Source organism: Sorex araneus, chromosome 5, assembly GCF_027595985.1.
Source record: "Sorex araneus isolate mSorAra2 chromosome 5, mSorAra2.pri, whole genome shotgun sequence".
Taxonomy (NCBI): Eukaryota; Metazoa; Chordata; class Mammalia; order Eulipotyphla; family Soricidae; genus Sorex; species Sorex araneus.
The window spans coordinates 15,168,247-15,191,826 of record NC_073306.1 but is presented as its reverse complement, the minus strand read 5'-3'; the positions used below and the strand labels follow the sequence as shown (position 1 = coordinate 15,191,826).

General features: G+C 39.6%; 1 protein-coding gene across 3 annotated transcripts in view; it reads left to right on the top strand.

Annotated features, from left to right (window-relative positions):
* Positions 1-395: 395 nt before the first annotated feature.
* NFIA (nuclear factor I A) overlaps positions 396-23,580 on the top strand; it is a 632,562-nt gene continuing 609,377 nt past the window's right edge. The window contains exon 1 of one of the 3 annotated variants that reach the window (XM_055137450.1): positions 396-534. In XM_055137450.1, the coding sequence (XP_054993425.1) occupies positions 439-534 (96 nt within the window). In that variant the 5' untranslated portion in view covers positions 396-438. The remainder of the gene's footprint in view (positions 535-23,580) is intronic. The other 2 variants (XM_055137452.1, XM_004607099.2) reach the window with 2 other exon arrangements.

Sequence of the window (23,580 nt, the reverse complement as noted above, 5' to 3'; positions counted from 1 at the left end):
TGTCAAGCAGAAATTTTAGGCTGATAGCCTGTGGCGATCTCTCTCCGCAGTCCACTACCTGCCTTTGTCCTATTAAATCTCTTTATTCTCCTTAAAAAAAAAAAAAAAAAGAGGGGGGATTGGTTGTTGGAAGGAAAGGAAAAACCTTGCAGACCAAAATCATCTGAGAGAAGAAGCCCTAATTTTAACCGCCTCTTTGATGTGGAGCAGTGGGTCCTTGTTTTTGAAAAAGGAGCGAGAAGACAGTGTTAGGAGCAGAGGACTTTTCCCTCTCCACTTCACCTTGCCACTGGGTCTGGGAGAGATTGGTTCATTGTCAAGGAGATTTTTTTTTTTACCCATGATTCCATATGGTATGGACCGGACTACATGTTGCCCCACATGCCACTGCAAATGTTTTCTCAATTAGGTGTCTTATCTCCCGTGAGTTAGCATCAGATGAAGCTTGCTGACAGCGTAATGGCAGGGAAAGCTTCCGACGGCTCCATCAAATGGCAGCTCTGCTACGACATCTCGGCCAGAACTTGGTGGATGGTGAGTTGGCAGCCGGGCTGCTTTTTTTTTTTTTTCCCTTTTCTACTTTCCCTCCCTCTTTGACAAAATGTCCCAGACCTCACATTCATCAAATTCACATTTGATTTTTTTCACACTCTGCAATGAAGCAGCCTCACACTGCTCCCTCTTGCCACCCTCTCTCTGTCACTCTGGGACTGGAGTGCCCAGGCAGGCGAGCTTGCCCTGGCTTTGCCCTGGGACAGTGCTGGGGAGTTTTTGTTTTCTCTTTCGTTTCTTTCCTTTGGCTTTTCTTTTTAATTTTTTTTAAGGGTAGCAGATAATTTAAGATTGAGGTGGGTGTTTCAGTGGGGCTGGTCTTAGGATTAATAATAATAATAATAATAATAATAATAATAAATACTAAATGAAAGTTGTCCTGGTCTGAAGTTTGCTCCCTCTCTCTAGTTTTTCATCCCCTTTACTTGTGTTTTCACGGGTAGGATGGTGCTTTGTTTTTAGTGTGTTTTATTTTGTTTTTTGTTTTGTTTCGGATGTGTGTTGGGCGCTGGAGACAATCAACCCCTGACTGAATTTCGCTCCTGCTCCAGTAATTGGATTGCCCGCAGCCACCTGTGAGAGATGTCTGGGTCCCCACACTGTTTCCCAGGCGGGGACCTTTAGCTAGCATCTAACTTTTCCCATTTGTTTGTCAGAGCAAATCCACAGTCTCTTAGGAAATCGAGTTCAGGGTGCAAAAGACCCCCCACGTCCCCACTTTTTTTTAATTCTTCTGGGTCCCCATAAAGTTTTAATAAAGTTTTCTACCGGGCGGCCACAGAAGGAGTTAACTCGCATGTCCTGGTCAGCCAGGTCAGACAACCTTTGACATCTTCGATCTATAAGAGGTAGAGTGAGCTTGGAAGATGCACAATAGCTTATTGTCACGGGACATGCCGGTCCTGGTAGGAAGTGAGCCCTCGAATCATTACTGCTCTCGTTAGGGAGGTGTCCGTTAAGGATTAATTTGTTAGCAGGGCATTTCTAGTTTTCCGTAATTATTATTCTTGCGGCAAGCGTGAATTCTTCCAGGGAGTGAAAAAAAAAAGTTTGCTGCCAGGACAATGAATGTATTATCCGTTCCTAACTGGACCGTGAACTTCAGCTCATTTCACATAGATATCAATTTAAGAAAAGAGAGAGAGAGAGAGAGAGAGAGAGAGAGAGAGAGAGAGAGAGAGAGAGAGAGAGTAGTGTTGAAGGAGAGACTGGCAAATGGAACTACAAGACAGGACATGGCTGATTCCAACGTAAGATCTTCGAAGAGTTCTCCTTTCCCCTTCCTGGACCAATGGTGGTGTCATTTTGGCAAGTTTTAGGAGTTCTGAGGACTGAGAGACTATTAAAAGTGAGCTTCCATAGGATTCTATTCAGCTGCTTCTTGGGGTGCGCTGTGTTCATCCTAAGGACTCTTGCATTAAGGTGGTTGTGGGTATGTGTGCACATGTGTCTTTGAGCTTGCAATTTCTTAACTTGCAATTAGAAACTTTACCAGTGGTTTCAGGACAATGTAACTTGCAGCTTTGGGTTAATTAGACTAGCAGGGGACTATCCCCTTAGACCCTGAACTTCTAATCAGGGCACTTATTTTCCCATTAGAGTTTTGGCTAGCAAGACAAGGTTTACTTGTATGCTGTGATATTGCCTATTGCTTTTCCTTAGGCAGCATTTTGAACACTAGGCATGAATCTACTGTTTGATTTAGCTATTATTTTCTAAAACTAGTTTGTTAAAAATGCGTGCTGATGTCATATTCTGGGTGCCATTCTACTTCCTTGTGTTTCAGGAGCTCAGGTTTTATAGACTGTTACTTTTTATGGCAAATTGTGTTGTCTTTTATTATTATTATTATTATTATTATTATTATTATTATCCTTTGCAAAGATCACCAATTTTGTAACTTGGAAAACTGTCATGTCTTTTTTGTAAAGTTTACGTGGAAGTTGCTTTCCATTTAAAATTATTTTACAGATGTTTTACCGCCGGGAATATGAAATATAAAAGTGGTTGGAAACATCTAGCAATGCAGTTGCCTAAAAATAAACAATGCTGTGAGCTCGCATGCTGCTGTTTAGGCTGCATCCTACAGGAAGTTTCTCTCAACTTCAATACTTCTAGATAGTTGCTTTGAAAGGGGGGTGGGGGGTGAGAACCCAAGAGGTTCTTTAAAGAAGTTTCAGAAGTCACTATAAAGAAGAAATCAATTTTTTAATTCCTCCAAGCTGACCACATACCACAGCATTTTAGATCTGCCAGTTACAAATAATTCTAATGTAAATTTCTCATTATTGATGGGAAATTGAGAGCTTGGAGGCAGGAGGGGGAGAGGATTAATTAAAATAAGACACAGTTTGCATTTTCCCTTAGCTCTTCCCTGCCCTTGAATTGCATTCGCTTCCTTCTCCCTCCACACTCCCACCCCTCTACCAGGCACGATTTTCCCCCAACGAAAAGCAAATGTTTTTATGTTGCCCCGAAAGAGTTCTTTAACCAAAGGACAGTACAAAATCTGCGTTTCACACTAAAGGCAAATAAAGCTTGAAAATTACCTCATGCGTCATCTGGCCGCACAGACTCCGGGCTGCAGAGTGGGGACCTCGGCTTGGTGCTCCCAGCATACAAAGACAACTCAGTGAATGCCCCCTCCGCCCGTGTGGAGGCTCAGCCTCAGCTGCCAGCTCGGGGGATATGCAATTTTGCTTTTTAATGAATCGTAAACAATTTGTATGGCAAATGAGTTTGTTTGTTTTAGGAGGGAGGGCATATGTTGGAGCTGATCGGAGACTGCCGTTATTTACTCCAAATTTTTAGGTGAGAATGGAGAGAGCTCTGGGTCCCTTTTTCATGTTTCTAAATAATAAAGACCCACTAGAATGAAAGAAACTGGTTAATAAAAGACTGAGAATAACAACCTCTCTCCTTTCTCTCTTTCTCTCCCCACCCCCCTCGCAATGCACCCGGCTTTAACTGTACTTTTGGATAAGTAAGTGGAGGTCTGCTGACTAAATTAATCAGGCTGATATTTAAGGAGTAAGTAGAAAATTGTAGCTGTTCTCTTTAAAAAGGCCACTTTTATATAAGAAATCGTGGTTTTAAAACAAAAACTGTGGAGCAAGGCCTGTTCTCTCTTCTATTGCTTTTTTTTTTTTTTTAGTTGCACTTAATGCTGTCTTGAAGGACAGGGATAAGAGACATGCTGGGCATATTTTCTATATTCAAAATGAAGCAAGAAAGGGGTCTCGATCCCAAAAAGTTGCATGCAAACTTTTATTCCAACCCAAGGAGTTGTAAACAATTTAAAAGTTAACAGGCAGGTTTGGGGCATGTACATTTTAACAGTAATTACCTTTGGCGCTGCCACTTATGAGAAATCTTTTTGATATCTGAACCACTTCTCTGATGCTTTAATCATGCAAATCAAGAAATAGATATTACGTATCAACTTCATCTAGCTATGTTGTGACATCTCTGTTTGAAACCTTCCTACATAAAACTAAAGAAAACCCACAAGGAATTTTCTCCCACTCCGAATGAAATAGAAGCACCCTGGATGCATATTATGCATGAAAATAGAATTCTGTCCAGTGTTTTTGCCTTCCTTCTACAAGGCATTAAATTGAAGACAATAAACATCCTACTCTTCCTAATAAATTCCTGATAACAAGATACTTTAGGACTATTTTAAGTGAATTACCAGGACACTTGTCTTGCTTTTGCGATCCAACTTAAAAACTCAAAGAGACTATGAAATAAAGGCTATTAAATCATGCCAACCCCCGCCACCTCACCCCACACTAAGTTCTTAAGCCCTTAGTTTAAAAGCATTCGGTTCTGAAATTGCTGTACCATTTTCAATCAAGAATTAACCATCACAAATTCCAAATTTGTGAAAATCAGATTATTTTTATACCAGAAAACTCCTTGGGCAGAAAGGACGTGCTAGAGCCATACAATGAAAATGCCTACATTTAGTGTGAAATACTGTCTTACTGTGCTCAACAATTCAAAAACCTTTCAACTCTAGCTTACTTCCCAAATGATTGGCAGCCCTAAGTACAGCAGGCATAAAACTAAGAACTCATATTTCATGGAGACCTTTTGTTGTTAGTTGCATGAATTCACATCTGAAGTTGTATTTACCGTTTCCATTCTTTAAATGTTCCCTCTCTACTGAGTCACTTTTGTGAATGATGGTTTTCTGTATTCTGTTCAAGGCACTCCTTAATGACAATTTTTCTATGCAGTTGCACTAACTGGATGATGATTAAAATAACTTGGAAATCATGACAATGACTATAAATGAAAAGGATCAAAACAAGAGAATTTAGTGCCAAGTATATTTCCAAGAAATAATGTCCATGAGAAATGTATTTATACACATTTTATTTCAAGGATTTGTCCACTCTATCTGAATTTATTTCTAAATACACATTTGTATGATTTTTATCTACCTTTATACAGCTTAACATCCAAAGTTTCTAATCACTCTAACCATTATTTTATCAGTTTTAGAAATAATCAAATGTAAGCAAAATATGAATGAAGGGGTTAATTTTTTCTCCCACAAGCATTAATAAATTCTTCTTATTATTTTCTTTTAGGTTAGATTTACACAATCTCTTTTAAAGTACCATTTCTTATACTTGGGGATATCCAAATACATAAACTGCTTCATTTTTTTCTCTTTAAATCAAATTATGGCCCAAATGTACTTCATTCAGAAATGCGATTGGCTAGATTGGTTACTTAAGCTAGCCTATGCACTTCCACTATCTTTTTTAAAAATCTTGATTTCCTGTTATTACACTCATATTTCTCCTGTGAACTTTAGACAGTAAAATAAATGCTTTGTCCTTACTTATTTTCTAGTTGATTTTCCTTCACCTGTCCTGAATATTGTCAGGAATGTTTCTAATTTAAAACCAAAAGAATCAGGGGCTGATTAGAAGACAGGAAATTGGAGGATTAAACTGTCTGGTTGAACTTCCTTTACTTATCAGCACTCAGTAACTCACACTGGATTACAATTCAACAGGACCATTTTGACAATGCATTGTTCCTTCTGGATGTTTACATGTATACGGTATGTGTGAGTGAGCATGTGTACACATATGAGTGTGTACATGTGAGCATGTGTACACATATGAGTGTGTACATGTGCACTTAAGTGTGTCTATACATGTCTGTGTGTGCATTCATGAGCATGAAGAGAAAAGAAGCAGCAGTGGAAAACTAAGTGTGTCCTTTTCAGTGGGATTGTTTTAAAACAAAGAAGCTTAAATGAAGGGGAGAAAAGTTCATTCAAAACCTATCAGTCTAGGCTATCATTAAAACTTGTGCACTAAAGCAGTTCTGTGGGACCATCTAAAAAATGAAGTACTCCAAGGGACAAAGCAAGTGCAGAGTTTAGGAAATGAAAAATACATAAAAATGTTCCTCTTGTAGTTTATTTCTCCTGCTCCTGCTCTAAATTGCAAATACCTATAGCATTGTGTGACCAGAGAAAGTGTCCCACAAAAAGTGAGTGGATTCTACTAAGAGGTTTCCAAGGCCGTTTTGAGGTTCCCTAGGCTCCAGCTGGGGAAAAGCGGAACATTTTTTAATTCAGTTTTGAATGTTCCTGGTGAGTGTGTATTCTGACCCAAGTGCTTGGCATAGGATGAATGGGACAGACCATTGTGGGGGAAGAGCGTGAAGAGTCATCTTAGGCCTTAGGCTATGTAAAATTAAAAATAAATATGAAAAGTCAGTGATTGTCCTAGATATTTGCACCCTGGCACAGATCTCTGAAAAAGCTATGTTCTTGAAACCACACTGAAAACTCTTTTTCCTGACTTCACTCTGCTCACCTGTCTTCCCTTCAGAGGTATTTGTTGATTTAAGAGAGCTCCATTACTATATAACACCTTTTTTCTGCATTTAACTGTAAGAGTGGGCTCTATTAAACAAAAGAAAATGAAGAAAGATGGAATATATATGCTGATAAAGCGAATTAGCCAGTTAAGTGGAGAAGATCTGGAGTGAAAATTCAGAGGCTTCTTCTGGCACCTTCCTTGATCTACCAAATCTATACTGTGCCCCCAAGGAAGGGACAGAGGGAGGAATGGCTGTGCTCCTGCAAATTACCTTCATCCAGACTTTAAGGACACTAAGAAGTCAACCTCTCTGTCCCTAATGGGATGTTGCATCCTAACAGAGAGCAATGGTTGAGTAGAATCCTATTTGCTGGAGTCTGTTCAAGGTATCTCTATTTTTCTTTTCCATTTGATTATCATCCACACTGTGGACCTATGAAGTGATCCCCTCACTTTACACATAAGGAACCGAGACTTAGGATGTGTGCGCCTGGCTCAGGATGTCCACACCCCTACAATGAGCGGGTCAGACAGTTGTGTCGACTGGCTTGATGTTGGACCCAACTTGTCGCTTAAAAAAAAATGGATTATTTCAGCACTGGGATGTAACCATTGTCACAGCACTCTAGGATCAGGACTAACCTTTCCTCTAATGGTACTAGGGAGCTCAAATCAGCTTATTAAGAAGGAAAGAGCAGGAGCTGGAGTGATAGCACAGCGGGTAGGGTGTTTGCCTTGCACGCGGCCGACCCGGGTTCTATTCCCAGCATCCCACATGGTTCCCTGAGCATGGCCAGGGGTAATTCCTGAGTGCAAAGCCAGGAGTGACCCCTGAGCATCACTGGGTGTGACCCAAAAAGCAAAAAAAAAAAAAAAGGAAAGAGCAGCAGAAAAAGCATAATGTGTCAAAAGGAAAGGAAATTCTTGTGATGACGAGTCCTTGTCCAGAAAAGTTGTGCCCCCTCCAAAAAGTTGCAATTGTGGAACAAAATATTTTGTCTCCTCATTGACATAAGGAACTCAAAAAAAAACCCATAAAAATCTGATGCAAAAGATGTTCCTAGACATATTAAAATATAACATTTTTTTCAGAAGATGGATAATTCAGGGAAGTTGAAGGTGTTTAAGTCCTTGCTGATTGTTGAGGAACAAAGTTTCTCTAAGTAATTTATTCTTTAGGAAAAAATTTATTTTCTGCTTTAAATAAAATATACCATCTTAAAATGGCCTCACTCTCAGCCAATGTAGAATAGGAAAAGCATTGCTGTTTAATTGTTCTCATTGCCACAAGAATTGCTAATTAAAGGTTTTATTCCAACATGGTTTTCTGTAAAACAAGGCCCCATGCGGGAAATATATTGCCTAATGGCAAAGATCTTAATACACTCCCTACAAGTAAACATCTATTTTCCAGACAACTGCTGTATAAACAGTATATCTCCGCCAGGGCTCTGTAACAGTGCCACATGTTAGCCACATTATTTTGTTCCTCCTCATCCAACTTTCTTTTGTGACCCTTAATACATATATGCTCGAGCCCTGCTGAGTTCTTGAAATGTAGATTCCCTGGGAATTATGATGGGTCGGAGGTGGTATGTGGATCGAACAGTCTTCTGCCAAATTTCTGGACACCAGGGGTGTCAGTGTTTGTAAACTAAAGTGCTTTCCCAAATGCTTTCCCACATGCTTCCCCAGACACGACCTAAATTTAGACCCAAAGTCTCTGCCTAGTGATGGAATGAGAATACGATGCACCCATGATAATCCCAACTGCATCCTCTGCAACCTTTTCCCTCACAGATGTAGGACTTTGAATCTCGGATATATGTCTTAGCAGCTGGATGTGATAAGTTTCTTTCGAATGTCGAAAAGATAAACATTGCAGGCTAAATAATTGATTTCATCCTTTCACTTAAATTCAATTAAAATCATCATAAATTATTTTGTTGGGTTTTAAGAAAAACAGCCACCTCAGTTCTCACTTGGGTAAGCATGTGGGAAATTAGCTGGTAGCAGGTGCTGTGGTCTGGACTCAGTCGTAGGAAATGGGAGGGAATCCTTGAACATCCAACGTCCTTTGCCTAGGACCAAGGAAATAATGCATATAAAGCGTTATTTGGTAGAACTACATCAAAAAGAGGATAACTGGGAAAAAAAAGAAAAGAAAGCAGGAAAATATAAAGGACAGTTACTATAGAAAAGGCTGACATAATCCTGCAACTGAAATACAAAAAATATAACAAACTTAACTCCAGGGGACATATGTGCTCATATCATTAGGCTGGGCAGTCAGTGAAATCTAAAACAACGAGGATATGTAACATGTATGGGGAATGGTTGGATGAGATGGGAGCTCTTTGCTACTAAACAGTGAAAACAACACTGATAAACCAAACATAAGCATAGTCACTATCCAGGACCTTGTGTTATTACGTTATGCCACACAGACCCAAGAGAGGATGAGATCCCAGTGTCAGGGCTCCCTTCCACAAAAAAGTCAAATAACTCAAAGGCAAATTCCCCCACTAAAGGGATGCCAGCAACATCAACCACATATGCTGCAACTTAAACCTTTTTGTCACCTGAGCCTTTCCTCTGGCCTGGGAGAAAGGAGACAGGGAGATGGAAGGGCCTGAAATAGGACTGGGGTTCGAAAGCAGAATAGGCAGGTGCTAGCAGGAAGGGGAGCTATTGGGGAATGCAAATACCTGCCTGGCCTGAGCCTCCTCTCACCCGCCCCATGTGTCTCTCTACTCTAACCCTAGATTTCTCACAGCAGCCTGGCTTCCCTTGGCACCTATGGGCTGCAAGTTCTAGAAAAGGATGCTTCGATAGCACACAAGCACACAACGGTAGTATACCAAAAGAGCATACAAAGTAGCATATATGCCTGCTTCCTGCACACAACACATCCTATCCTCCGACGCCAATGAAGCCTTCGCTAGCACGCCTTCCAGACCCACTAAAGCAAAATGAGACACTTCCCGGAACCGCCTAACCCCTCCCCGCTACCCCAGCCCTTAGTGCTAAGTATTTTGACACAGCACAAGTTGTGTTGGGGTTAGGAGCTGACTACCCCACCACACTATGTTGTTTTCTCTTATAGAACAAAGTCTAAGTCTTACATTGCCGTCTCCAATGGCAAGGACCTCAAAACATGACGTGGGGATAGCTCCCCAAGGGAAGTGGCTAAAGTGAGAGAAGTTAGGGCTAGTTGGCCTTCTAGGACTCTATTTCCCTCTGGAACTGGAGCTGGAGCTGGAACTTCTAGGCTGTAGGAGGTCACTCAGCAAACTGCTTCCTGCCCTGCATTTGTGGCAATGTTAGATTACCGTGTGTTGAAGACTTGCTATGTTCAGACACTGGGCCCAGCAAACTCTGCATATTTGCACTAATCCTCCAAGCAACTCTGTGAGATCAGCAGTACTATCTCCAGTCTACCAAGGAGCAAACCACGGAAGAGACCAGGAAAAGTAGTTCAGGAAACTCTGATATGGTGCTTTTCTGTCCTACGTTGCCAGGGCACCAGTAGGTCCAGAATTATCACACTCAGGTTTGAAAATAGGACAGTGGATCCTGAATGATAGGATAGGATATAGGTCACTTGCCTTGCACTCTGCCAACCCAGGTTTGATCCCCACCAGTGTATATGGTTTCCTGAACCCTGCCTGGAGTAATCTTTGAGGATAGAGCCTGGAGTAAGCCCTGAGCACTGCTGGCTGTGGCCACCAAATGAAAAACAAACATCAAAAATGGCAATGATAATTAAGTAGGAGCAATGTTTCATTTGTTTTATTCAACAGAGGAGAAGACCGGAGCCTCAAAATTAAAATCATTACCAGGTCTAGGATCTCTTATGATCATCCAACAAAATACCCAAGGTAATTAATTAGAATTCAGGGCACTGTATAATTAAAATAGAAAACGTAACCATTCCCTAAGGATTACAGAATATCTTCATCTTTTTTAAAAATTTTGACACAATAAACATAAGTTATTAAAAGTTTAATTGACAGAACCATGCTCACTAAAGATCTTTGTGCTGTTTTCTTTGAGCTCATGAAAATTAGCAGTAGTATGAGCTATAGACATGTGGCTATATGTATCAGATTACTCTGACCAGTGTAAGTGCGGGCTTACACTGACCAGATATTTGTGGGGTGGGAGATCTCTCAAGCGGTGTTCAGGGGACAAGGGATCCCACAAATGATTCTCAGCCAACAATGCCAGTAGTTCCATATAAAAGTTGCTTGGGCCCTACAGTGCTGGGGATACCTGAACCATCTCTGTGGTTCTGGCATCCTCCAGGCCACACTTGGCAAAATTCAGGAACCCCAGGGTTTCACCCAGCAATGCTCAGGGAGATCAGGTGGTACCAGGAATCAAACCTGTGTCAGGGATATGCTAGGTCTGTGTTCTAACTGCTCTACTATATCCCAGACTCTGACCAGCTGTTTTTAAACCTCTCCTTTCCATAATGTGTTATGTGATTCTTATCATTCTTCAGTAAAGCAATTGTGAGCACAGATTTAATATGGGGGAATATAATTTAGGGGTCACAAATATATGTGCAAAAACCTAAGTTCAACCTCTGGCATCAGATGGCCTTATAAGCACTACTAGGAGTAGCTTTGGAGGCTCTTGAACTTTGCCAGATGTGGCCCCAGTGGCCTCCAGCACCACACTGTCCAAGAATGGAACTGTCCAGCTTCATTCATTGAAGACTATCAGTAGTGTTCCTCACATCCTTTGAGCCCTCACTGCCCCTAAAAATGCCATGCAATTCAAGTGAGCATGCAAGAATACTGAGTTCTTGACTGCCATGAATGAGTTGTATGACCACAGAGTGTCTAACTAACTGCATTCTGAATATGTTTCCTAGTGATGAAAATATAATCATTAGAGCACCATTGTGATAATTCAGTGAAGAAACCCAGAAGGTATTCTGACGTGTTCATCGCACATGTATAAGAAATCTTGATAAATTTATTTTCTCCGTGACCAATTCCCATCCCTAGCCCATGCTACCATCTTGCCTGATCCACATTACCACAGTAGCCTCAAGACTTATTCCACTGCACACTGCATTCATCTTTGTTCCCCATAATGTATTATTCATGCTTATGACTAAAGAATCTTTCCAAACACCATGGTCTGCCATCTTAATGGGTTACCCTTTCTTAAAGAGGAAATCTTTAACAAGGTATTTGTGACTTTGCCTCCCCGAGCCTATCCTGGACCACTCTTTTTATCCCTCAATATGCTCTAATTAGTTAGCCTTCTTTCAGTTGCTCAGAATTTCCCAAATCTCACATCTTAACCCCAGCCTTCTTTCTCTTGAACACAGTTCTTTCTTGTAATTAACATATCATTAACTATCATTCTCAATCCAAGGTGTCTTTGTCAATGAGTCTTTCCTTAAAGACTCTCAATTGCAGTCAGCTTGGCTCTGCTGACTGGTTCTCAGAACTCTCCATGCTTTGCAGCAGGGAACTGACCCTATTTATGTTTAGAAATGGTTGTGTCTATACCTACTTGATGTTTCTCCGAAAAGATAGTAATCTCTCTGCAAGATGGTTTCCTTGTATATGTTTCTTGCACCCAGGACAATGTCCAGCACAATGTAGATGGTTGATATTTATTGATTTAGTTTGCAAATAGGTGGCATTGTGGTCACCATAAAAAAACATTGAGGTTATTATGTATAAATTTTGAAACTATTTAATAATACTATGTCATGCTATCAAATCGATGTTTTTACATGCTGAATGTGTTTAAAAGTGGACCGTCTCCATTATATGTCCTTTCAAAGAGAAGTAGCAGAAAATAGACTAAAATTAGAGTTGAAAGTCCCATTCTGGATTTAAATTCTGAATCTATACTAAAAGTACCTCAACCATTGTACACAATTGACTGTTGAGTATTTATTGAGTATTTATGCCCATTGGTGGGATAAGGATGGTGCTTGTCATACAGTAAATACTAATGATTTATTATTATAAGTAATCCCAAATCTTTCTCTAATAATCTGCATCACTATTTAAAATAACCTCTGATCAACAGTATTATAGTTAAGATAAGAGTGTCATCTGACATGCTCTAAATACTGTTATAAATCAGCATATGCAAAAGTATCTCAGAAAATAATAAGTGTAATAGAAGTATAAACCACTATTTCTACCCGTAAGAACTGCTAACTCCAAATAGACATGTTCAATCAAACTTCTGATCTTTTTATAGTTTCCCCTACAATATAGATCATTTGGGGGTAATGATTGTATGCCTCAACATACACACTCAACAATAAGTTCAAGTAGTGAGTGCCAAGCTTGAGTATATAAGTAGAGGCAGTGAGAATGGATATTTCATTTAGGAACACAAAATTTTGAATAAGAATGAGAATGTGCATGTTGATCGCTTGGTCACATTCCCAGTAATGTGACCACAGACAAATTGTTTTTGATGTTCATCGGTAAAATGAGAACTCATGAGAGTATCTGCCTCATGGATTATTGGGTGAATTATGTAATCTGTATAGATGATTGAGAAAAGTGCACCACACAATCTCTTAATATCATTTAACAACATTCAACATAATAAATAAAAACTTACTGTTTTTGTAAATAAAACAGTAAGTTTTTATTTATTACTGCAGAGGACAATGAAAAAGTAATAATAATCTCCTTATTAATAAATTGAATTTAAAAAATAATAATGATCTCCTGGTTAATAAAAAGTAACAATAGGAATATCTATTAGAGATGTTTTCCTATTAGAGGATATTTATAAGCAACTATTATGTTACTTTAAATAATATTAAATATAATAAAATACATAACATGTTCTGTGAATGTTACTACTAAACTGACTGCTTTTCTTGCCTTACAACACTCATCCTAGGCTAGGTCTATGAACTATTCCCATTTTATAAATAAGAAGCTAAGATGTTAAATAACTTGCATAAGATTATTTCAAAAATCCAGTAGGCTAGTGATCTAGTTTTCAGTCCTCTCAACCATCTGCCTATACTGTATTATCTATGTATTGTTATATTAATGTTTGCTGTTTAAATTGTGTATTAGCTATTAATTGTGTGATTAATATTTCACTGGGATGCATAGCTCAAGCAGTTAGCTTCTTGAGGCACCTCTTACAACTGAGTTCAAAAGAATTGAACATTTTCAGCTTAAAAATGCTCTCAGGGCTGGAAAGATTGTTTGAAGCCCTGGACCATGGTTTTTCATTCTAGAACCCCAGGTTTAATTCCCAGCACCACCTGGTCCCCTGAGCACTCCCGAGAGCAATCCTGACTATCAAGATGGGAGTAGCCCCAGAGGACAGGAGGGTGTAGCCCAGACAAAAATAATAATTAATAATAATCACTGTAGTACTGTATCATTGTCATTCTGTTGCTCATTGATTTGCTCAAGCGGGCACCAGTAACATCTCCATTGTGAGACTTGTTGTTACTGTTTTTGGCATATCGATTATGCCACGGCTTTCTTGCCAGGCTCTGCCATGCGGGCGAGATACTCTTGGTAGCTTGCCGGTCTCTCCTAGAGGAGCGGAGGAATCGAACCCGGGTCGACCGCGTGCACGGCGAATGCCCTACTCACTGCGCTATCACTCCAGCCCATCTAATAATAGTAACATATTTTATTTTAGAATTTCTAACTAGAAGTTTAATAAAGAAAATAACACTTCCTAGTGTTCCAGTTAAGCTATGAGAGAAAATGAAACTTCTTTAAAAATACTGACAACCAGTATTAAAAATTGAACAACAATTCTGGTAAGAAGTTCCACTTACTACTCACCTGTGATACTGAATAGAAATAATCAATTACTGGCCCATGAGTGTTGTACTTCAAAAGTAAGATGAAAGGCTCATAAGCAACTGACAATAAATAGGGAGATTTTTGATTACTTCCACTTTTTTTCCTATGAATTCACAGATTCAATAGCACATGGAGATAGCGGCTTCACTTTTGCCATAATATTTCTATACCCATTTAGATAACATGATCATCATTAAAAAAAAAAAGAAGAGTGGAGGAGAGAGGAGGCAGGAAACTGACTGTGACCCACTGTATCCTCCAACATGTGACCCCACTTCAAAGAGTGAAAAAGTCATAGTATCTTTGCATGTAGGAACTGTCATTTTGCGAATTTAATCTACTCTGAATATTAGGGAGTTGGGCACTAGGACAAGAAAAAAAATTCTTATCACAGAACAGCAGAATAGTAGTAGAATAAACTAATGCACTGGAAACCAGGTCAGTTCATCAATCTGATATACAATTACAGATCTGGGAAGAGGATTTCATCAAAACCCAATTGAAGTGCCAGGAGCAATCCACAGGCCCCATAGGTATGTAAGCAACAGGCAGTTCCAGATAATTCACTTCCTAGTTGAAGATGGATAAATGAAAACAAGAAATAGAAAGTATTAAATGTACTGAACTATAAAGTAAAGGGAAACTTAGAAGAGGACCTCTGAAAATCATATATAGAAATAGTAAATTAAAATAGGGAAAATTTTTTTTCTAGAACAAGAGTAAACAAAAAATAGAAATAAAATAGATGAGGAAGTAAAAGCTAAGGGAGAAAATTTAAATGAGATTGACAAGATAAGGTGATAATTCAAGAAAATCCATGGTTTTAGATGCTGAACAGAATTAACTCTGAATATAGATCCAGTAATTTGAAAGTTGTTCTTTCAATGCCTCACCCAGAAACAATTACACAAAATGTGGAACTCTTATGACAAAGAATGACCCCTGGAAGTTACAGCTTGAAGTTGAGTATTACAAAAGTGTTTTGAAATAAAACAGAACAACTGAAGAGAAAGTAATAATTGAAGATATTACGGGAGGTGGAGGGAGATGCAGACATCTTTCTGAGGGTAGGTAGGAAAGTACATATCAGACATTTATAAATGGAACAAAGTTTACTCAAATTCAGGCCAAGGACAATGAGAAATACATACCTGAAATAAGTCTTCTCTCCAAGAAGTGGAAAACAACGTGTTTATAAAATTGTGTATGACAACAAAAATTTACCAAATGCCTCAATTTCCACAGAAAACTTTCAAAAATTACAGTTGTAGGAACTTTGAAGTGTATGGGGTGGGGGAGAAGCATTTTCTTTGGGGAGGAGGCTGTTTTGGTTTTGATCTTTGGATGACACCCAGTAGTGCTCAGGGCTTAGTCCTGGCTCTGAGCTCAGGGATCACTCCTGGAGGTCTCAAGGAACTGCCATGGTTGTTGGAGATTAAATCTGGGTCAGCTGGGTGCAAAGCAAGCTTCCTGTCCATTGCACTATCACTCCAGTCCCATAAAAAGCATGGTTAACTGGGGGCTGGAGCAAAAGCACAGCGGATAAGGCATTTGCCTTGCACGCGGCCGACCCAGGTTCGATTCCCAGCATCCCATATGGTCCCCCAAGCACCGCCTAGTGCAATTCCTGAGTGCATGAGCTAGGAGTAACCCCTGTGCATCACCAGGTGTGACCCAAAAACCAAAAAAAAAAAAAAAAGTATGGTTAATTGTTGACTGTGATATTTTTAAACATATAAACCCATGACAAGCTTTGGAAAATGTAAAGTTAAATTGAAAAGAGGACATACACCTTCCTGGTTATTAAAGAAATGAAAAGCGTTCTCTATATTCCAGATAAGAAAGCCTCTGAAGTAAAAGAAACAGTTAAAATGCAAAAGATAAAAATATCATATAGAATCGAATGACAGAAGTTAACAGCAACAAAAAGGTATCTTGTATGTCAATAATCATAAGTGGTTAAATCTGGCTACCAAGAATTCTTCATAAAGATTTTTACTCTGGAATAAAAAAATTAAATCTAAATATCTGCTGCCTTAGAGAGAATACCAAAGACATTTTCCAATAAAAAATAAATGAAAGGAAAGGCAAAAAGTTATTAAATAGAATTAAATTAAAAATAGGAAAGACAATATTAATTTTGGGCAAAATAGGCTTCAAGGAAGAAGCAATTAAATAGGAAAAATAGATTATATTATTTATGTTGATAAACTAGAGAGTAGTATAATGAAGTAGCATTTGTATTTAATCTTCTTAATGCACCAATTAACCTTATATAAAATGATAATAAAGCAAAAATGATTTTAAAAGCTAAGAAACACAGATAAGACAATAACTGCTATGTAACTTTAACATAGACTTATCCATTTTCTGCTTGACTAAGGCAAACCAGATAAATTGATATAGAAAATTTAAATAAGTATAATTAATAATATTAAGGTTAGCAGAAAATTTGGTCTCCATAAAGGATATGCCAACTTTAAGAGCATTCATAAAGTTGGGGGGTGTTGGTTTGTTTTTTGCTTTTTGAGGGGTGAGCCACATCCAAAAGTGCTCAAGGCTACTCTTGGCTTTGTGCTCAGGGGTCACTCCTAGCTGAACTCAGGGACTTTATATAGTGTTGAGAATTGAACCTGGGCAGACCATGAGCATGGCAAGTGCTCTACCAACTATAATATTGTTCTGATCCAAGTTTTTAGAAGTCATTTATTATATCTTGTAGGTACATGAATGGATTGGAGCAACAGCACAGTGGGTGGGGCGTTTGCCTTGCACGCGGCCAACCCGAGTTTGATTTCTTCGTCCCTCTCGGAGAGCCAGCAAGCTACCGAGAGTATTTTGCCCAAATGGCAGAGCCTGGCAAGCTACCCGTGGCGTATTTGATATGCCAAAAACAGTAACAACAAGTCTCACAATGGAGATGTTACTGGTGCTCGCTCGAGCAAATCGATGAACAATGGGGCTACAGTGCTACATACATGAATATGCACAGAAACAATACCAATAAATTCTAAAAGTGAAAATTTCACCCACTTGTTTTGTGACATGCAATAAAATTTGGAAATTGATAAAGATAAATTGATAATAAGATAAATTTACGTCAAGCTTAATGACAGAAAAAGAAGCACTCCCATTGAAATCAGAATTGAGGAAGGACCCAAATCACCATATTTTTTGCTTATTTTCAGCTGGGGCAAGTCACAATTGTCTGACAGTATTCAGGGCTTGCTCCTAGCTCTATACTCAAGGATACCTCCAGAAGTGTTCCACAGACTGTAAAAAACTAAGGCACGCCGAGGGGCGCGTATGCACTCTCAGGCTCTCCGGGCAGCTCTGTCTCACCACCTGCTTTCGGTGCTCTGGAACCGCTGTGTGTGGACTGGATCAGGACGGCCATTGACCAAGGACAGGCGAAGGAAGAACGAGGACCAAGCTGGTTGCTGATTAGTTACCATTTATTCAATCTTCCATCTTTCTCATCTCCCGCACTCCCAGCTCTGGCCTCTCTCTGCATCAACTGCAACCTCTCTTGATCTCCTGTTTCTCTCCTCCTCCTTGTCTCTCCCACCTTGCCCTCTAGGCTACACCCAGCCAGGTAGCAAAATCAACATAAGAAAGCCCTTCCTGAGGGCAGGGCATTCCAAAGCCCTTCCTGACTCTTAAGGTTTTTTTTCTTTCCTTAGTCCAAACACTTATTAACATCTTAATACTAGTTATTTTTGTATGGACATAGCAAGGGATACATTGAGGCTTGCAAGGCAGCTCTCCTGACAACATCTTGCCACAGGCTCAGACCTCAGCACTCAGGCCAGATTAATCATTCCTCACCCTAGCAGGGTCCAAATCTAGTTATCACTGTTTGGATCATGACAACATTTGTCCATGATCAAGCTCTTAACTTATAGTTAAGCATTAGGCACCTTGGCCAGGCCCATCTCAATGCCAGGGTAGCACACAACTCACTGCTTGCCCTGGGTCCATCTCGTCCTTCGTCGGGACCCTGCTTTTGGGAGTGCTAGGAAGTAAGGGCAGCTGAGGCTTAGGTTGAGAGAACAGATGCCCAGGAGGAAAATATCATGGAGAGTCAAATGAGTCCCAGGTTATAAAAGCATAGCATTTGCTAAGTCTTCCTGTGTCCATACAAAAAGGACATGGCTCTGAATAAACTATGCAAAGGACTCAAGGAGAAGAGAAAAACAGTATTTACAAGTCAAGAGAACACTAAGAAAGAAGCTACAAATAAACAAAGAGGAATGGGAGCACTGTGATGGGTGTAACCCAATAAACCTAAACTACCTGAGGCCATGTTATCCTACAACAGACTGTATAGGATACCAGGGAACAAACCTGGGTCAGATGATAGCAAGGTAAGCACCTTATCCCTGTACTATCTCTCTGGCCTCTCAAGTCACCATTTTTCACTTATTATTGTCCAGTAATTTCTGACTAGCTCGATAGATATAACAGAGATGTGAGATATAAATATTGAAAAGAGTCAAAATCATGTCATTTTCAAGTGACTTGATAAAAACTTAGAAAATCCAAAACAACTAACTGAAAAACTGTTGAAATTTATAAGATAGGTTAGTAATTGGTGACCCTGGTCTAGTTATGTTAAAAAATAACAGATAAAAGACATATGAGAAAATTACTTCATTCTTAGTAGGGAAATAAAACAAAATTATAAAATACTCTAGAAGAAACTTCAACAAGTAATAGGCACAACTTAAATGAATCAACTATAAATAATTCCTAAGAAGACTAATAAATGCCCCTAGTGTATGGTTATCACAGATTCTGTCCCAAACTTTGCAAGCACTTTCCCTTTCAAAGTAATTGATGGGTTCAGTGCCACTAATGTGAAAATCCTGAAGCATTATACTATTTTGTTTCTTTCTCTGTTGTAGTTCATTGGAATTCAGTATCAGAAAATAAACTTATAACTTGAAAAAACTATATCAGCATAAGAAAAGAAGAATACTACCCTATTCATTGGAATAAAGTCCAACAACAGATGAACAAATAAGAAGTTGTAGTATACACAATGGAATACTATACAGTAATTAGAAAAAATGACATCTTGATGTCTACTGCAACGTGATTGAAACTGGAGGGCGTCTTGTTAAATGCAGTAAATTAAAGGGAGAACAAATAACTGATGATTTAATTTATCTATAGTATGGAGAGAAACAAAACAAGGGGAAGATACAGTAATGAATGTTGACAGCTTTTGACCTTTCATTACAAAACCGAGTTATCCAGCAAAGGTAGAATCAAGATTGGATGGGGAGGAAGAGCAGACAAGAAGTGACATAATGAACAAGGGTCAAAGATTTGGGGCACTTTGGTGGTAATGAAGGTGCAGTAACTTTGTACATCCATATTATTACATCACTGCCATCACTGTCATCCCTGTTATTCCATTGTTTATTGATTTGCTCAAGCGGGCGCCAGTAATGTCTCCATTCATCCTAGCCCTGTGATTTTAGCAGCCTCGCTTTACTTGTCTTTCCCAACAGTGCTGCATTAGAGGTTCTTTCAGAGTCAGGGGAATGAGACCTATCATTGTTACTGTTTTTGACATATTGAATACACCACGTAGAGCTTGCCAGGCTCTGCTGTGCAGGTAGGATACTCTTGGTACTTGCCAGGTTCTCCGAGAGGGAAAAGTAGACTATAAGAGGTCACGCGGCCATGAATGTGGCCGCGCACTTCCAGGAGCTTTGTTTTATAAAGTTGTATTGTTTTATAAAACAATAAAACTTATTACATACTAACACTATTGTAACCATGCTACCTAAACTATGATAAAAATACAGGTTTTTTTTTTCTTTTCATTCAGATTTTTTTTCTTTGCATTCAAGAGCCTTAGTTTCCCAAATCCACATGATCACCCCAAATGCCACTGGGACCAGCCCTTGAGCACTACCAGGTGTGCTTCCCCCTCCTACACACACACACACACACACACACACACACACACACAAACACACACACACACACACCTTACTAAAGCCTTTTTCTAGAATAAAGTATAGTGGGGCCAGAGAGATAGTACAGGAGTTAAGGCATGTGCTTTCATGCAGGTGACCAGGGATTCAATCCCTGTCACCCTAGATGGTTCCCTGAGCCCCACAAGGAGTGATCCTTGTGAACAGAACCAGGATTAAGCCATGAACAGATCCAAGTGTAACCCAAAAATCAAAACCAAACAGGAAAAGAATGCCATTCTCATGCCAAGTCTCAAAGATAATATTATCACAAAATGAAATACATGAGATTCCTAATGTGGAAAAGATTTTTCTACCTGATAGGGAGATAAATACTACCTCTTCACTTTTCAAAGACCCAACTGTTAATTCTATTCTCTCATATCTTAGTCACTTTATACAAATATGTTTTATTGTCCCTCAGTCTATTGTACCTATGCCTAGGCTAGCAGCTAGCATCTCTCAGACCCAGTACTAGCTGTCTATGGTGAGTTGCAATGCTCCCTGCACTTCCTCTCTCTTTCTAGGAAGCAGAACTCATGGATATGCCTCAGTAACAACTGTTTTCATCCTTTGAAATGAATTCAACACAGGCCACCAGCTGTGTTTGTCTCCAGGGATCAACTCCAAGAACACAGAGAGACGGCAGGGTCATCTCTAGATATAAACTTCTCTAGAAGTCCCCTAGAATTCAAGAATAATTCCAGTTTTTAGAAGCATCTCTTGTGTTGTTGTTGCAAACACACCCTTTAAGACCTCTCAATGACTAGAGATAGCAATTTCTTACATTAAACTAAGTTTTGTAAAAACAAACAACTTTGCAGAACACTAGCAATCCCTCATGATCTAGAGAAAATATATATGCACAGATATTTCTGTAACTCTGTAGGTTAGGAATATGCTTGACCATCCAGACTTAAATGTATTGATTGGCAGTTGAATCCCATAGTGTCTTTAATCTGCTATTGTGCTTTGTGATCATCCTAAAAAGGTTTTTTTCATAGCAAGCATCATTACTCTATATATCTGTGTGACTTTAAGCAAGATGATTTATTTTTGATGAGTTCCCAAATTTAAAAGGTTATACAAGATGGGTGGTAGAATGATCAAAAACAACTGGTCTACTGCCTTGGTCCATGGACCATTATGCAGGACAGGTTTTTGTCCACAGGTAGAAAAAGGCTGAAGCCCATTGGTCTAGATAATTTAGGTGGTACCTTGCAACTTTCATCCTTTAAATTCTAATATATCTTTGCAATGAACCAAATATTTCACCTAGAAGTAGTATCTCTAATTTTCATCATTATTTAACACAAAACTCTTCCCTGCTCCCTATAAAATTGCCCACATCAGGACTATTAATCAACTGAGGATTCTTCAGAAAAAAAACTTTGCAGCTATTCAAACCAAGAGAAAGGATATGGGAGGGGGTGCTAAGAGATCATGAGAGGAGAGAAAGAGAGAGAGAGAGAGAGAGAGAGAGAGAGAGAGAGAGAGGTTCCTTGAGACAATTATTAATGGTGATAACAATGAAAACTAGTTATTTTTCTCTCCATCCTGACCACTTTGACCTTGATATTTATCTAAACTTGCAAACATTTTCTATGACAATTTGCTTCTATGAAGCACATCTGGTATCTGGCCAGAAATGGTAAATTGATGCTCCTCACTCTAGTGTCTGACTTGGGAAGAGGGTGGGGGATGGAGGACACAGAGGAACTGTGGCTACAGAGACAGACGTTGCTGAGACATTTAAGATGCACACTCCCCTAACAGAAAACAGAGCTGACGGAGACCGTAATAGAGAGAAGGGGAATGGGAGAAGCCGCTCAGTGAAAGGGGGGCGGGGCCAGCTTCTAAAGGCTCAGGAGGTCTGGGAGGCTGGAACAGGAGTGGGGTTGCCTGATAAGATAGCAATAGTAAAACCACGCGATAAAGGATGTCTGGCTTATAGCGGACAGTCTAGAAGGCAGGCGAGGAATCACCTGACAGAAACAGGGAAGGAGGATGGAAGCAAAGCATCCATCCTGAGGATAGAGGAAGAATCTGAGATATGGGGTGGGGGTGGGGGCGGGGGAGCATGGAGGAGGAGGAGGAGGACAGAGTCCCAATTACCTTGCCAGCTTGCAATCAAGATGCACATCTTTGACTTCAGGTTCAGCTCACCAAGCCATCGGCTGGTAGACTAAGTTGTATTTAACTTTGCAAGTGCATCGCCCTCCAGAACAAATCTGGCACAGGAAAAAAAAAATTGTGGTACGGATTAAAGTTGTTTTTTATCTTTTGTTTGTTTGTTTGTTTTGAGGAGTTCCGGTGGAACACACCCAGTGGTGCTCAGAGCTTACTCCTGGCTCCTCACTCAGGGATCACTTCTGGCGGGACTTGGAGGACCCTGCGTTAGGGCAAGGATCAGGCCCGGGTTGACTGCCTGTATACTAGGGTGTTCTTACAGACAAAGAAAGCAAAAGGAATGCCAGCTCCTATGCCTCCTCTCCTCTCCCCGGGGTCTTTTACTGTAGGACATTAAGCAAACATTTTTCATTCTTTCTTTGCATGACTCAAGGACTTGAGGAAAACCAATGACTGATTGAGCTGAAGCAAAAGAACTACACACTGCAGATACAGTAGGAAACAAGACACAGATTCTGGCCTTAAGAAACCTTGGGCAATTTCATATGTTGACTGAACCATATTTCTCCATTGCCTCCCTTGTAAGGGGGTTGGTGGATGTGAAAACAGAGCTGGGAAATGCTTAAAGCAATGTAGAGGGGAAGAGTTTAGTATTATTACCCACCTAATCTTGTTTTGTTTTGTTTTGCTTTGTTTTGTTTGGGGGGCACAATTGGTGTTACTCAGGAATTACTCCTGGCTCTGTGCTCAGGACTCATTCCTGAAGGGGCTACAGGGACCCTATAGAGTGCCAGAAATTAAACCCAGGTTGACAGCACACAAGGCAAGCACCCCACCTGCTGTACTATTGCTCTAGCCCCTCGATTTAAGTTTTTTAATTTTTACTAAGAGGCAATTGACATTTAATTCTATGTTAGTATTCAGTGACAATGTCATGATTGGTCATATGCATATATCATGAGTTTGATTCTATTACCTCCAGAGAGAAAAAAAAATTTAATTAAAAAAAATAGAAAAAATTTAAGCTATATAAACCTTAGTACTTTCCGTCTGAGATCACCAAATTTCAGCTCTGCACTTTTGTTCTAGATTCCTAAATTCTCTTGATTATGAAATGATCATCTCAATCACCAGTTACCACAAAAGGAGCTGGTCCACAGCTTCAGAAAATCTGCTGGGCTCTTGATTCCAGTGTCCTGCATGCATGCACTCAAGGGG